The sequence below is a fragment of the Triticum urartu genome, chromosome 4A, assembly GCF_056163025.1.
Source record: "Triticum urartu cultivar PI428250 chromosome 4A, HENAU_Tu73, whole genome shotgun sequence".
NCBI classification, from domain to species: domain Eukaryota; kingdom Viridiplantae; phylum Streptophyta; class Magnoliopsida; order Poales; family Poaceae; genus Triticum; species Triticum urartu.
Genome location: NC_141876.1, coordinates 110,344,731 through 110,361,787, shown reverse-complemented (window position 1 = coordinate 110,361,787; position 17,057 = coordinate 110,344,731). Strand labels below are relative to the sequence as shown.

Sequence of the window (17,057 nt, the reverse complement as noted above, 5' to 3'; positions counted from 1 at the left end):
GTGTGCTTCTAGTGTCTACTATCTACTGGCTGTTAGAAGTGCTTCTACTATCTACTGGCTGCAGTCTCTAACTATTTTATGTTCTCCTTTTTTTGTAAATTGTAACAGAAATTAAAGGATTCATAAACATCATATTGATATAAGTGAATGCTGCAGTTGGACTGATGTACTTGACAGAAGCATCAGGGAGAGAGGTGATTTAGGGAGGACACCTGACATGTAATTATTCCATAGTGCAAACTAATTAGACCGATCGTTTCAGTTATTACTGTATCTTTTACATTTCAGAATGGTGTCAGTGGCTGCACTTCCTAGTTTAGTTCAGGTGTTTGCTTTTACTGTAGTGTTCCTTTCGCTTTTGTATTTGGGTCTCATGAAGTCATGATGTTGTTATAAGGGAGAGACTTGATATTGTTACTGACGGAGGCAACGTACATACATTCAGGAAACGGACATACATTCAGGAGAGGGACGTATAGTGGACAGGAACTCTTGGCAAGTTGTAATTGACTGAAAAACGACTGAAACCCAATTGGTTTTCATCCGGCTGTGAAATAGACAGCTAAAAAATTGATAAATTCTGGTCACTTTTCCAAACTAAATAAGACATCTTCTGACCTACGTTAACATGCAAAATGACGATTCCTTCCCTAGCTCGTCTCATCTTGCTGATGGGATCTCGAGAAAGAATGATCTTTCACATTGATATCATTTGTGCCAGTGATCATGGCGCTGCACCGAGCGGCCGCATGCGCACCCACGCCGCGCTGCTGGGCACGCCGGCGTGCACCACGAACCACAGGTAGTACCCCGGCGGCGCCACGCCGGGCGACGGCGGCGTGGCCACCTCCGCCTCGTACACCCCGACGTCCAGCTGCGCCACCCTCGTCACGGCCAGGTCCACCACCCGCTGGTTCATCCCGAACGAGTGCGTCGCGAACGCCGGCGCCACAGCCACCACGCGCACCACCTGATCTTCGGGTCCCCCTCCCGCCAGCGCGCCGCCGGGCACCTCGAACCGCACCGACGCCGCTTCCCCGTACCCGACCTCCGCTGGCGCCCCCAGCACCCGCGGCCGCAGGCCGTCGAGCCGCGTGTCGAGGTATGGCGGCAGGAACGCCTCCAGGCTCAGCTCCGTCGGGTACGTCACGTTGGCGAACACGTACCCGATGTGCGGGTTGCTCCCGCCGACGAGCACCCGGCCGTACGTGTCCAGCGTCGCCGACGAGTGGTACATCCTCGGGACGGTGGAGGCGGTCAGAACCTCGAACCGCGCGCCGTTCTGCGTGTCCGGCCGATACAGCACCGGATACATCACCGGCTCCCGTCCGAGCTCCCACCCCGCCGTCCCCGCCGCCGCGCCGTTCACGATGAGCACGTCACCGGTCGGGAGCAGCACCATGTCGCCCATCACCCGTGGCAGAGGCATCTCCTCCATGGCCCACACCGGGTTCGCGTCCGTCGGCGCGATGCGGCCGCATGTCCGCTCGGTCGGCACGAACGTGCCGTTCCGGAGCGCGAGCTGGTACGCCCCACGCGGCGCGCCCCCGCAGACCAGCACCTCGGCGTGCGTCGGGTACTCTGGGCGCAGCGGGAGGAGGACCGACGAGCCAGAGGACGGGTAGTTCCGCGGAACTCCGCCAGGGATCGTGGGGAGGCGGCGTAGCGGGGTGCGGTTGTAGGGGTCGAAGACGACGGCTCGGTCGTTGGCGAAGACGAAGACGGTGCCGTCGGGGAGGAGGTGGAGGAAGGGGTAGAGGTTGTTCTCGGCGTCCACCTCCGTGGTCTCGTCCAAGAACGGGAAGAAGGTCAGCGGCGGCGGGCCGTTGACGCCGTCGTGCGGGAAGAACTCGAAGTTGTACTGCCGCCGGCCGCCGAGGATGAGCACCCGCCCGTCGGCGAGGAGGATGTCAGTGGCGTACCATCGCCGCGCGGCCAGGAAATCCGGGAGGTCGACCCAGCCGGTCGTCGGGGAGAACAGGCGCGCGATGCGGTCGCCGTTGGAGAAGCCGCCGGTCTGGAGGAGCGTGCCGTTGGGGAGCAGCGCGGCGGACGAGCACCACGGGTTGGTGGCGAGCGGGTACGGGTGCAGCGCGTTGGACCGGAGGTCGAGGAGCACCGAGTGCGCGGAGCAGTCGGCGGGCGCGGCGGTGGCGTTCGGCGCGGCGGCCGCGGCGGCGCACGAGGCCGGGTCGAGGAGGGAGATGTTGGAGGGGCCGGAGTCGGTGCGGTCGAACATGAGGACGAAGTCCTCCGGGAGGAGCTGCATGTGCATGGCCGAGACGCCGATGTTGGCGTGGAGGAGCCGCCACTCGCCGGCCAGCGCGGCCGGCGACGTCGGCTGGGCAGGCTCCAGCTGCCACGCCGTGGCGTCGGCGCCGGCATTGTCGACGCGGCTGGTGATCAGCAGGAGGACGATGAGCAGGGGAAGGAAGGGTCTCGCCGGCTTAGGCATGGCTGCTCTGCGCGCGTGTCTTCTTTAAGTCGTTGCATCGCACCGTTGTGATGTGTTAGGATGGTATGTACAGTGTGATGTGGGTTTGTTGGGTGGAAGGTTGGTTTGGGGAGGTTGGCTTTGGAGGGAAAACACGTTTGATAGCTAAAACTTGATATCCAACTGTCATTATGAAGTCAAACTTAAGAATTCCACCTAAGGTCCTTGCTCGCATCTTTTTTGTTAAATATTACGTAAGTACCTTGAAACAAATGATGCAAGTTAAATTTTCGAAAAAGATAACGCCTATACGTGTGGGCGTTAGCCAACTCAACCACACGCCTCCATCGCCGTTCAACAGTTTCTCCACGAATCTTGGCATGTTTTGGCTGATTTTGTGTGCCACGTAGGACAAGTTGCGTGTGTGGTGTGTGAGAGTGTTCGCCCACACGCCGGTTGCCCCCCTGCGGTCAACGGTTGCCACTCGGAGGCGTGCGGTGGAACTGCTCTGCGCCCGCACGCCACGCCCGAACTGCGGTTGCCGTCAACCACGTCGCGCACTTCGCCCCCCCCTCCCCTCATGGTTCCATTTACTCTCCACTTCATTACTCACCCAACCCACCCCGCAGTTCATTCGATTGGAAGAGAAGGCGAGAGGAGAAGGCGACGGCGGAGGCGGAAGAGTCGACGGCATTCGCGGCCGTCGGTGGGACTCGCCGGACCGAAGCGTATTCGCCGGAGTGCCTACAGAGTGAAGGTAATGCTCCTTTCCACGGTCACGTTCCTTCCCTGCATTTCTCCCCTCTTCTCTGTGGTCAATGTTCCGCTCGAGATTCATCGAGATTCAGGCGGATTCGCGATGCTCCGGCATTCCCGCCGGCGGCGGAGTCCTGTGCTGGTCGTTTTCGGTGGCATTGCACAGTTTGGCCGCCGCCGCCGCAGCTGTCATGCCGGTGTGGCTCGGCCTGCCCGTAGCCACATCCTGGTTCTGCCTTGGGATTGAGCTGGCGTTTTTCTAGCCATTAGTTATGTATTTGTCTCGAAATGCTGTTTGCGATCAGTGCAGGAAGTTTTTTGTTGACGAATTTCAGGTTATGATAGTTGCCAATGAACCCTAAATCTAGGTAGTTGTATTTCAAAGTGCAGCATGAAGGTAGACATGATAGTTTCAGTAACTATCTGCACTGGATGGCAACTAATTCCCTGATCAACTGTGTCAGTTGCCACAAATTTGTTTTCCATGTGGCAACTATTTTTGTGCACACACTATGGCTGTTGCCATGCTGTAGGCATGATAAAGTGTAGTAAATAGGTAGTCATGGCAGTTTCAGCAACTATGTGCACTGGATGACAACTAATTTCCTGATCAAATGTGTCAGCTGCCACACAGTATGATTTCCATGCGACAAGTATTTCTGTTAACACACTAAGGCTGTTGCCATGATATAGGTAGGATAATGTGGCAAATTCACTATACAATAGACTCATTTTTGTGTTTTGCCATGCTGACTTGTGATATCTGAACATATTTGACCGTATTACATGGCAACTCATTTTTAATATGAGGTCAGTGTGTGAGTTGCCACATTACAGGTTGTTCAGTAGATGTTTTCAACACTTTTTGAATTGTCTTGTATTTTAACATGGCAATTTCAACCTAGTACATTTGCCTTTGAATATGTGACAACTATGTGCACTGGATGGCAACTAATTTCCTGATCAAATGTGTCAGTTGCCACAAGTATGATTTCCATGTGGCAAGTATTTCTGTTAACACACTATGATTGTTTCCATGATGTAGGCAGGATAATGTGGCAAATTCACTGTATCATATACTCAATTTTGTGTTTTGCCATGCAAACTTGTGATATCTGAACATATTTAGCCATACTACATGGCAACTCATTTTTAATATGAGGTCAGTGTGTGAGTTGCCACATTACAGGTTGTTCAGTAGATGTTTTCAACAATTTCTGAATTGTCTTGCATTTTAACATGGCAATTTCAACCTAGTACATTTGCCTTTGAATATATGACAACTCATTTTTTGTATGAGGACAGAGTGTGAGTTGCCACATTATATGTTTGTGCAGCCGAAGATTTGTGCCTTTCTTTCGTACTATCTTGTGCTAACATGGCAACTTCAGCATTTTGTTTCAAGTGCCTTATGATCTGTACATTTTTCAAATGAAGCCAATGTGTTTTGTTGCCACATTTATTGTTGGACAATCATAGGGGGTGTGGGTGTTCATACGATATTGCCTAAACTTTTTGCCACTTTCAATTGAGCTCATGTGGCAAGTACATTCTGTTAGGTGGCAACTGCTTACTTCATACTTTCATTTTCACCCTGACATTTTGCTTTGTTCTTACCTCAGCAGAATGGCTCGCGGCGATCATCAAGACGATGATGATGATTTCATGGAGTTACCGCGGCAGAATCGCGCAACTAGACGGACAACAAACGGCGATGAGGTAACTGTCCACCCTCCCAGGCCCCCTTCCCCCATATGTTTTGAATGTCATTTGAGTTTGCCATCGTCTGATAGGGTCTAAACCTTCATGATAGTGAAACATGGCAACAAATGATCATTTCTCTGTTTTGCAGAAGAAGAAACGTAATCGCAATAGGGCTTCACAGGAACGCCTGACTATATTGACCGAGGGATTCACCGACGACCAGAAGGGAGCTGCTACTGAATTGGGGATGCAGGCTCTGATGGATGTTCGGTACAAGAGTCTAGTGAACCCTGTATGCGACTGGCTCGATGAGATTTACGAGCCCGCCTCCAGGAAATTTGTGATTCCGGGACGTGGAAGACTGCCGTTAGACGAGGAATCCGTGTTCTGCATGTTGGGTGTGCCCCGTGGAGAAATCAAAGTCCCGTATGAGGTCAATAATACGATTGAGGAAACGTTGTTTGCCTGTTTGTTTCCTGGGATGACATCCATGCCGAACACGACCGTGCTGGCAAATTCGCTGGAGGGCATGAAAACCCATGGCGAAGTTTTTAAGATGAAGCTACTCATGTACCTGATCTCAGTTGTTTTTGCGCCGACCACATCTCTTCATCCAAGCAACAAATGCTTCCCCATCCTGGTGAATGCTCTATCTCTACTCCTTCATTTTTCCTTCAATCTTTTGACTCCTATGTCATTTGTAAGCTAGTCACTGCCAGTTTTTTGATGTTTTCCCATTTTGATTTCTGATGCAGCAACTTCTTGTCCTGAAATTTATGTCCTGCAGGCAAAACTGAAAGAAGTGAAGAACATGAATTGGTGTAAGTTCATTGCGGACTTCCCGCATGATGCATTCTCAAACAAGATGTACCAGAAGGGTTGTCGACTCCATTTAATCGTATTTTTGTACTACTCTTTTGCAAACACTCCTAGCTCCTTGAGCATGCATGGCAACCATGATGGTGACATTGTGGCAATTACCATCATAACAAGATGGCAACTGCCATCATAACAAGATGGCAACTGCCAGCATAACTAGATGGCAACTACTAACATAACTAGATGTGGCAACTAACAGAAATACATGGCAACTCTTTCCTTCTTCATGCCCTCCAACTTGATGATTGAAGGAACATACGTTAGCTTCTTTTTTGCAAAATACCATGATGGAAACTGATATTTTTTTCTTTTTAAATTGTTGTACATCAGCTCATGTACGTCGATCGTCTTGATCTGTCCACTATGGACTTTACTGGGATAGGAGGCCCGCCGCCTCCATACAAGTTTGATGTTTCTGCGTGGACTTACGATGCTGTCAAGGTGGTGCTTGCCGCGGACAAGATAACTAATACGAAATACGGGAAACTACAGGTTAGTTCTGGCTTCTTTCTTTGCACGGCATTCTTTCAATTTTGATGCTGCATAACATATGAAAAAAATCCCCATACGACAACCGTCTGTGGCTAACAAGAGATGACTACCTTGTTAGCCATGGTTGTCTGCGCATGGTATCCATGTCTTATGCCACGTGGCAACTCTGCCATCCATTTTGGAACTTCTATCCTCTACCTCTTTTTTATTTTTTATTTTTGCAATACATGAACTGTTAGTTAGTGTTCATTGTTTTCTCTCTTTACATGCTAGCTGTTTTTTTGGTTTTTTCTAGCTGATGGCCAAGCATGCTATAGACTATAGCGTGTTTGGTGGGCCTCAAAACTTTGGGAAGTGGATGGATGTGCACTCAGCTCCGTCTTGTCCTGTTGAGGTAATCAAGGATATATATCTATGGTTGTGTTTGGTTTATTTTGATCTTGTGCACGTGACTTTAATACAGTTGGTTACTGCTGCTTCTTGTTTCGTGCACATGCGAGGGCACCTGTTGAGCATCTAATTGGGCAATTTGCATCCGGAATGACCGGCTTGCTCGGGAAGTTGGTTGAGGGTTGGACGTCCCTTAATGGCTCTGACAGCGACGCGGTTGCGAGGCAGTTCACTCCATTCGTTGCAGAACAGACACATTGGCCAACTGGTTGTCATGGTCGGTACGACTACAACAGCTTGCAGGAGTTTCCTGACACACAAGATGAACTAGATGGAGATGCTGCTCTCGACAAGGACGACGATGACATGGAGAACGTGCAACATGACACCGACGATGATGAACATGTCAACGTTCGTGCAGGTGGTAAGAAGGGCAAGGGTGTACCAGATGTCCCCTCACCGGAGAAAGTCAAAGAACAGACAACTGCGAGAGGCAAGGGGGTGTCACCCTCAAAGAGGGGGAGGGATCCAGAGGAGGTTGGGCAGGGCTCTCCTGTCAAGAGACCTAGGACCGATCCCTTAGCTTCTAGGTGGAGGTTCGAATTCTATTTTAGTGTTTTGTTTTGTCTATCCTTTCGAACAGACTGACCCCCTTTTCCATTTGTTTTTGCTAAGCGTGGCAACAATTTTCGTGTCTGACACTTGGCACTTTTTTTGCCTCTTTCTTATATGTGCAGCGAGGCGACAGCTGGTGGACGAGCAGTTACGAAGAAACAAGCACCAACGCCAGCCCGTGTTTCTGCTCGATTGAACAAGGGTGCCCCTATTGCTGGTGACACGCCTTCCACTAGGTCATCTCCTCGTACGTCGATGTCCAACACCGGTGATCCTGTTGTGTTGCCAGATTTGAGGAAGACAGTCAAGAAGTAGGTTATCCCTGTTCTTTTTTCATTGCCATATTGCTATATTTTTGCTTTTCAATGCAGTTGTTCAGCTTGCCACATGGGCTACTGCCATCAGTCCCACATTGCAACTGGTGTTTCTCCCATGCTCTATTTCTTTTTACTACATGACAACTCCTGCTTGTTTTGCATGGCAACTGCTAACCAGGCAAAATGGCAACTCTTATTCCACCTACATGGCAACTACCAGCTTTTCCATCTGTTTGTGCACTCATCCACACCTAGTTTTGAAATGATAGTCCTGGCACATCACACATTTCTTACATTTTTTAAGATGTGTACCATGGCAACTGCTACTTGTTCTGCATGGCAATTGCTAACTGGGCCACATGGCAACTCTTATTCCACCTACATGGCAACTATCAGCTGTTCATCTAACAATGTTCGTGTGTTTTATTTTTTTCAGGGTGAAGAAGACTACCACACACGTGACCAAGTAGAACCCCAGAGACCCACTCGAACACATACACTCAAAGCTGTCGACAGGTGGCAACTCAGACGTTCATGAGGTGCCAGTGCACAAACCTGCTGCTGCACCGTCCATTGTTCCCACTAGCTCTGATGCAAGCGGCCGACCATCTCCGCCGGTTGCAGATGTGCAGGCTACGAAAACAGGCATCCGTACATCTGGGAGTGACGAGTCGGTATCTGCCAGGACTGCTGAAATATTGCCCACTCTGCTCGCAATGAAGGATGCTGTTGTGAGCCATGCTACCCGATCAGCAAGTGTTGAAGTGGACGCCCCCGAGATCAACCTAAGTAAGGAAGATTCCCGCTCATCTGACACGGATTCCAAGCGCGTGGCTGGTGGCACTTCTGCGTCCACGAAAGAAGGGGCTGAGGTGACAGTTCATAATGATATGCCATCCACATGTGAGACTCTTGGCACAACAGCTCCAGCTTCTGGTGCTCCAGAGGTTGCCAAGGTGACCGTTACGCGAGCTGGTCTTCCACCTAGGCGTCGTAGCCCCCGCAAGCAATCTGCAGACACACCCAACGCGCCGGCTATAGCTAGGAGCAGCAGAGATGACTCTGGTTATGTGCCTGCATCCACACTGTTCCCACCACCTGCCAGAAGCAATGTTATGGAGAGAACGGAAGACCGGAGTACAACTGACCCAGGTGGCAAGCCGGGCACGACTGACGAAGGTGAACGTGCGGAGCAGACTGCGTCTTTACCCACAGTAGATAACCCCGGCTTAAATCTGTGCACTTCTAAGCTCCCAATCAACATCGGTGTCCCCTACAGCCCAAACAAGATGATTGTCAAGAAAGCTGCGACTGATACCGCTGACAGCACGCCCCGCCATACGAATAAGCCCGATGATTCTACAGCGGCCGATGCAGAAATGTCTGTTGATCTTTCACCCTTGGATTCTGCCCAGCAAGTTGTTCGCGGTCCGGCCAGTAGGCAGGAGAGGCACCAATGGCCTTCACCCCACCGAGCTGTAGCCTTGGCATTGACCGCAGTCAAGATGAATCAGTGGTGCAAGATCCTTCCCCAGTTGCCTTTGCTTTCCTGGCAGGCATGGCCCCAATGATGGTGCAGCCAATGGTCGAGGGTAGGAAGGCTGTGAAGTTCACAGAGCCGATTGTGCAAGGTACATTTCTTATGCGTTTATCATTTTCGTGTATACATCTTTTTAGTCTGACTTTTATCCCAAGCATTTTTTTGGGGTTCTCACTTTTTGTGATGGCAAATGTTATCTGATGGACATGGCAACTGGATTTGCTTGCACGCTGTCACCTACATTTTTCTGTTGCCATGCTGCATTTTCCATTCTGCAGGCACATGGCAACTGCAGTTGATACATCATGGCAACTGTAGTTGTTGTCACATGGCAACTACAATGCATTGCACATGGCAACTGGAGTTTCCTGCACATGGCAGCTGAAGGAAATATGCCCTAGAGGCAATAATAAAGTTATTATTTATTTCCTTATATCATGATAAAAGTTTATTATTCATGCTAGAATTGTATTAACCGGAAACATAATACATGTGTGAATACATAGACAAACAGAGTGTCACTAGTATGCCTCTACTTGACTAGCTCGTTAATCAAAGATGGTTATGTTTCCTAACCATGGATAAAGAGTTGCTATTTGATTAACGGGATCACATCATTAGTTGAATGATCTGATTGACATGACCCATTCCATTAGCTTAGCACCCGATCGTTTAGTATGTTGCTATTGCTTTCTTCATGACTTATACATGTTCCTATGACTATGAGATTATGCAACTCCCGTTTGCCAGAGGAACACTTTGTGTGCTACCAAACATCACAATGTAACTGGGTGATTATAAAGGAGCTCTACAGGTGTCTCCAAAGGTACATGTTGGGTTGGCGTATTTCGAGATTAGGATTTGTCACTCCGATTGTCGGAGAGGTATCTCTGGGCCCTCTCGGTAATGCACATCACTTAAGCCTTGCAAGCATTGCAACTAATGAGTTAGTTGCGGGATGATGTATTACAGAACGAGTAAAGAGACTTGCCGGTAACGAGATTGAACTAGGTATTGAGATACCGACGATCGAATCTCAGGCAAGTAACATACCGATGACAAAGGGAACGACGTATGTTGTTATGCGGTCTGACCAATAAAGATCTTCGTAGAATATGTAGGAGCCAATATGAGCATCCAGGTTCCGCTATTGGTTATTGACCGGAGACGTGTCTCGGTCATGTCTACATTGTTCTCGAACCCGTAGGGTCCGCACGCTTAAGGTTTCGATGACAGTTATATTATGAGTTTATGAGTTTTGATGTACCGAAGTTAGTTCGGAGTCCCGGATGTGATCACGGACATGACGAGGTGTCTCGAAATGGTCGAGACATAAAGATTGATATATTGGACGGCTATATTCGGACACCGGAAGTGTTCCGGGTGATTTCGGAGAAAACCGGAGAGCCGGAGGGTTACCGGAACCCCCCCGGGAGAAGTAATGGGCCATATGGGCCTTAGTGGAGAGAGAGAGAGGGGCAGCCAAAGGTGGGCCGCGCGCCTCCTCCCCCTGGTCCGAATTGGACTAGGAGAGGGGGGGGCGCCCCCCTTTCCCTCTCCCTCCCCACTTCCTTCCCCCGCCTAGTAGGAGTCCTACTCCTACTAGGAGGAGGACTCCTCCTTGGCGCGCCTATAGGGCCGGCCGGCCTCCTCCCCTTGCTCCTTTATATACGGGGGCAGGGGGCACCCCTAGACACAAGTTGATCTTCGTGGTCGTTCCTTAGCCGTGTGCGGTGCCCCCCTCCACCATATTCCACCTCGGTCATATTGTAGCGGTGCTTAGGCGAAGCCCTGCGACGGTAGAACATCAAGATCGTCACCACGCCGTCGTGCTGACGGAACTCCTCCCCGACACTTTGCTGGATCGGAGTCTGGGGATCGTCATCGAGCTGAACGTGTGCTAGAACTCGGAGGTGCCGTAGTTTCGGTGCTTGATCGGTCGGGTCGTGAAGACGTACGACTACATCAACCAAGTTAACGCTTCCGTTGTCGATCTACAAGGGTACGTAGATCACACTCTTCCCCTCTCGTTGCTATGCATCACCATGATCTTGCGTGTGCGTAGGAAATTTTTTGAAATTACTACGTTCCCCAACAGCAGCTCCCTACTTTTTGTGCCTACATCTCATATTTCTGCAACCTTTCTTTCACACTAAATTTGTTTTGTTTTCCAGGTATCCTAACCCACTTTTTTGATGCTTGCAGCCACCCCTGGGGAGATTACGCCGTCACTTGATGAAGCTTACCGCAGGATTGAGGAGGCAGCATTGCAGAGGAGGTCCTCACGAGGTCAGCGCCAATCAAGTTCCAACGTGCCTGTTGAGTCGGTATCTAAGGATACCATTAGAAGTGCCACCCCTAGTTCTGTGAGGCAGCGTAGGGTAGTTCACGCGCCACCCGCGGATGATTATGAGCCGGAAGTCAAGGCCACAAAGGATCAGAACCAGCTGTACGACATTGTCAAGCGCTTTGGAAATGCGAGGTCCAACAACAATCACATGAAGGAGATGAAAGCGTAATGACCACACCCTCATAAACCTCTCATTTGCTTTGCTCTTTTTTACTATTCATGCTTTTGCTATTTCTAGATATGCTCCGTTTACGTTTTATTTCTTTCTTTTACTTAGTAGACATGATTCTTTCATGTTATATCATTTTCATACAACTCATGTTTGGACAGAACCAAGATCATACAATGCGATGCGACGTACGTTGACCTGGATGATCTTGCCGAGTCTGTGAGGCCATTCGGCAAAATGTCTAAGAATGTAGTTGCATGTGGGATTGACTTCATCAACAAGCATATGGATATGCCTCCCGACAAAACAATCATGCAGTACACTGTGACGTGCAAAATATGGGATGGTGACTTTCACCACAAAATCGTGAGGAAGCATTTTGCTGCGCATGGTGATTTCAAGCTCACAATGAAGATGTGTGAGTACTCCTTCCTTTTTTGCACATTTTTCCTCCCATGTTATTTTTTTTGCCAGTAGCTATGCTTCAGATTTTGGCTACACCCTGTTTTGTGACAGCCGTTTCATGTGGCAACAACTGCCATGTAAAATGACTTCTGATTTGCTTTCTTAATACAACCTATGTGGCAACTTCTAACTAAAATACATGGCAACTTTGTTCATACATGGATGGCAACTTCTTTTAATTACCCACTGTAACTAACCATTATACATTGGTCTACTTTTCTTGGACCCTTGATGCTTTTATGTCACTCATGTGCCTGTTAGTGTAACCGGTGATATCTTTACATGTCATTTTCCCAACTACATCATTTCTGTTCTTAATGTGAGCTCTGCTTCTTCTTTCCTTCATTTTTGTTTGCATGTCTTGTTCCCCATGTTCCAGGAGCTTGCACCACACGACCCACACGACAAGTGTGGTCAACACTACGTGATCTGCCTTGACCTGAAGAACTAACGTTTTGACGTGCTTGATTCAATGCGTTTAGAAGCTGATGCAGACCTTACTACGCATGCTGAATACTTCATCAACAACCTCAAAGAGACATGGAACCGTCACTATGAAAACTCAAAGGTCCAGATCAGACATTTCCCAATTGAGTACGTGGCGACTATGAATCAAGGAAATCGGTATTTTCCCATCTTTTCTTCATGTGTCCTCCAAACCAATGCTTACCCTCTTTTTGTCACCTTTGAATTGAAGTTTATGATTTTTTTCTCTATGTTCTTGTGGGTTAACCTAATTCTTTTCTTGTTTAGGCATGACTGCGGCTTTCACACGTTGGAATATCTTGCAAAGTGGGAAGGTCAACGGGTTCCTGTCGTCACAGCTGCAATGGTCGTCGAGCTCCGCAAAATTTATACATGGAACTGGTTGATGAATGAAGATTTCGACACGTGGTCCAACGCACGTGAGTTCATAGAGGAAGATGTCAAGAAAGCCGCCAAGAAGTACAAGTGATCACGTGGTGCTCCATACCAAACACCCACCTTACATTCTGTTGCCGAGGAATGTACGGTATTACCTTTGTTCTTTCAAAACTATGTCCGTGTACTATGTTATGGCTACATCTCCGCGTACCCTAGTATGTAGTGGTGGTGTGTGAGCGTCATCTGGATATTTTTTGTAATATATGTGTGGATGTGAACCTATTTTTTAGGTGTGACAGCAGATACATTTATGTTTTCAGTATTATTATGCGTTCATCATTGGTAGTACCAGTTTGGTGTTTTGACTGCGTCTATGATGTTTGAAAACATGGCAAATGTAGTTCATCAGACATGGTTAGTGAAAGTTATCGTCCTTCTTCATTTGTCTGTTTGGTTCCTTTTTTTCATTGCTAACTGTACCGGCTAGCATGGTAGTTTGATCGCGCAGCCGTAACCTGTGTGGTTGCTGCACGAGACCGTTTCAACTTGTTTCCCATAGTTTGCACCACAATACAATATATGTGACTAAAATGCGCTGACTGAACATGGAAATCTACATGATGAAGAGTCAGTACAACTAACATGGCATATTCAGTACAACTAACATGGTAGATTCAGTACAAAAAACATGGCAAATTCAGTAGAAATGGCATGGCAGATTCAGTAGAAATGGCATGGCAGATTCAGTAGAAATGGTATGGCAGATTCAGTAGAAGTTGCATGGCAGATTCAGTAGAAATTGCATGGCAGATTCAGTTCAAGTAACATGGCAAATTTAGTACCATACACGTGGCAACTGCAGTTATTCATTCATGGCATTTTGCTTCACATTCTGATGCCCCTGAAGAGTCACTCTCCAATTTTTACAAAATTTAGAACATCTAGATTACAAAAAATGTCACCATGGACCAAGTCACAGTGCTCCAATGTTGCTTACGGATTGCTCATCCCTTTCTTTGGTTTCTTGTGTTTTGCTTGAATCTCCAATCCCGGTTTGTATCTTATCTCTTTTGGACGCCCTTTTGTGATGGAACGGGGCGGGTTCCTAACCTGGGTTTGTGTGCTTGTTGTTCCAGATCCTACCTCTGAGTTTTCAGATGATGGCCCCGTGGATGAAGGCACACTTGATGTGCGGGGGAACCTGTGTAAGGCTTCCTCAGCTTTCCTCTTCTTGATCTCATCAAGCTCTCTTTTGAGGGCCTTCCTGTGTTTTTCTGCGACCCTCACTGTCTCATCACTCCTGCACGGTTCATCAATTAGTTCAGCATAGTTCTTTGTCAACACAACGTGCCTCACGGCTTCCATGGTTGACTCTGGTATGTCGTCATGCACAGCCAAAACAGTGTTTGATGTTTGCGGCGCCAATGCGTCGTCAGCGTCCCAAGTCCATCGCCACCTTTTGAAATGGCGGTGCATTCGTGTCACCGTGTTCATGTCCATTACTTTTAGTATGTGACAGCATACAATCCCGTCCCGTTCGGATTTGCAGCATTGGCAGTAGTATTCGCCTTCGCTTATCGATGCCTTCACAAAGTAGTTCCTTCCCTTGTCCAGGTCTTCAAGTTCTGAATCCGACATGCCCATGATAGAACACACCTTGAACGTATGTTCGTCCACGTGGAAAGCCGTGTACATGCTAATACATATCCAACGTATCTATAATTTTTTATTGCTCCATGCTATATTTTTTTTCTGCTTTGGACATTATTGGGCTTTATTATTCACTTTTATATTATTTTTGGGACTAACCTATTAACTGGAGGCCCAGCCCAGAATTGTTGTTTTTTGCCTATTTTAGGGTTTCGAAGAAAAGGAATATCAAATGGTGTCCAAACGGAATGAAACCTTCGAGAACATGATTTTTGGAACGAACAAGATCCAGGAGACTTGGACCCTACATCAAGCAACCAACAGGGAGGCCACGAGGTAGGGGGCGCGCCTACCCCTCCAGGCACGCCATCCACCCTCGTGGGCCCCCTGTTGCTCCACCGACGTACTTTTTCCTCCTATATATACCTACGTACCCCCAAACAATCGGATACAGAGCCAAAACCCTAATTCTACCGCCGTAACTTTCTGTATCCACGAGATCCCATCTTGGGGCCTGTTCCGGAGCTCCGCCGGAGGAGGCATCGATCACGGAGGGCTTCTACATCAACACCATAGCCTCTCCGATGAAGTGTGAGTAGTTTACCTCAGACCTTCGGGTCCATAGTTATTAGCTAGATGGCTTCTTCTCTCTTTTTGGATCTCAATAAAAGTTCTCCCCCTCTCTTGTGGAGATCTATTCGATGTAATCTTCTTTTTGCGGTGTGTCTATTGAGACTAATGAATTGTGGGTTTATGATCAAGTTTATCTATGAACAATATTTGAATCTTCTCTGAATTCTTTTATGTATGATTGGTTATCTTTGCAAGTCTCTTCGAATTATTAGTTTGGTTTGGCCTACTAGATTGATCTTTCTTGCAATGGGAGAAGTGCTTAGCTTTGGGTTCAATCTTGCGATGTCCTTTCCCAGTGACAGTAGGGGCAGCAAGGCACGTATTGTATTGTTGCCATCGAGGATAAAAAGATGGGGTTTTCATCATATTGCATGAGTTTATCCCTCTACATCATGTCATCTTGCTTAAGGCGTTACTCTGTTCTTATGAACTTAATACTCTAGATGCATGCTGGATAGCAGTCGATGTGTGGAGTAATAGTAGTAGATGCAGGCAGGAGTCGGTCTACTTGTCTCGGACGTGATGCCTATATACATGATCATACCTAGATATTCTCATAACTATGCTCAATTTTGTCAATTGCTCAACAGTAATTTGTTCACCCAACATAAAATACTTATGCTCTTGAGAGAAGCCACTAGTGAAACCTATGGCCCCTGGGTCTATCTTCATCATATTAATCTTCCAATACTTAGTTATTTACTTTGTTTTTATTTTTCTTTGCATCTTTATCATAAAAATACCAAAAATATTATCTTATCATATCTATCAGATCTCACTCTCGTAAGTGACCATGTAGGGATTGACAACCCCTTATCGCGTTGGTTGCGAGGATTTATTTGTTTTGTGCAGGTGCGAGGGACTAGCGCATAGCCTCCTACTGGATTGATCCCTTGGTTCTCAAAAACTGAGGGAAATACTTACGCTACTTTGCTGCATCACCCTTTCCTCTTCAAGGGAAAACCAACGCAATGCTCAAGAGGTAGCAAGAAGGATTTCTGGCGCCGTTGCCAGGGAGGTTCGTGCAAGTCAAGATTTGACTCCCGACAACGAGCCATTTCTGGCGCCGTTGCCGGGGAGGTCTACGCAAAAGTCAACATACCAAGTACCCATCACAAACCCTTATCTCCTGCATTACATTATTTGCCATTTGCCTCTCATTTTCCTCTCCCCCACTTCACCCTTACCGTTTTATTCGCCCCCTCTCTCTCTATCCTCCCTCTCTTTCTCTATTTGCCTCTTTTTTGCCCGTTCCTCGTTTTCTTGTGTGTTGGATTGCTTGCTTGTCACGATGGCTCAAGATAACACTAAATTGTGTGACTTTACCAATACCAACAACAATGATTTTATTAGCACTCCGATTGCTCCTCTTACCGATGCTGAATCTTGTGAAATTAATGCTGCCTTGCTGAATCTTGTCATGAAAGATCCGTTTTCCGGCCTTCCTAGTGAATATGCCGCTACCCATCTAAATAGCTTTGTTGATTTTTGTGATATGCAAAAGAATAAAGATGTGGACAATGATATTGTTAAATTGAAGCTATTTCCTTTTTCGCTTAGAGATCGTGCTAAAGCTTGGTTTTCGTCTTTGCCTAAAAATAGTATTGACTCTTGGAATAAGTGCAAAGATGCTTTTATCTCTAAGTATTTTCCTCCCGCTAAGATCATCTCTCTTAGAAATGATATTATGAATTTTAAGCAACTTGATCATGAACATGTTGCACAAGCTTGGGAGAGGATGAAATTAATGATACGTAATTTCCCAACACATGGTTTGAATTTGTGGATGATTATACAAA

The 17,057-nt window shown here is 47.6% G+C and overlaps 1 protein-coding gene and 1 pseudogene across 1 annotated transcript in view; one reads left to right on the top strand and one right to left on the bottom strand.

The window, feature by feature from the left end:
* Positions 1–500: 500 nt before the first annotated feature.
* On the bottom strand, positions 501–2,499 carry LOC125553656 (aldehyde oxidase GLOX pseudogene; annotated as a pseudogene).
* Positions 2,500–4,816: 2,317 nt separating this feature from the next.
* Positions 4,817–17,057, top strand: part of LOC147975025 (uncharacterized) — a 28,010-nt gene continuing 15,769 nt past the window's right edge. Inside the window, exons 1-7 of the mRNA XM_087520236.1 lie at positions 4,817–4,909; positions 5,043–5,534; positions 5,682–5,792; positions 6,104–6,265; positions 6,561–6,659; positions 6,761–6,875; positions 14,673–14,746. Coding sequence (XP_087376362.1) covers positions 4,817–4,909; positions 5,043–5,534; positions 5,682–5,792; positions 6,104–6,265; positions 6,561–6,659; positions 6,761–6,875; positions 14,673–14,746 — 1,146 coding nt within the window. The remainder of the gene's footprint in view (positions 4,910–5,042; positions 5,535–5,681; positions 5,793–6,103; positions 6,266–6,560; positions 6,660–6,760; positions 6,876–14,672; positions 14,747–17,057) is intronic.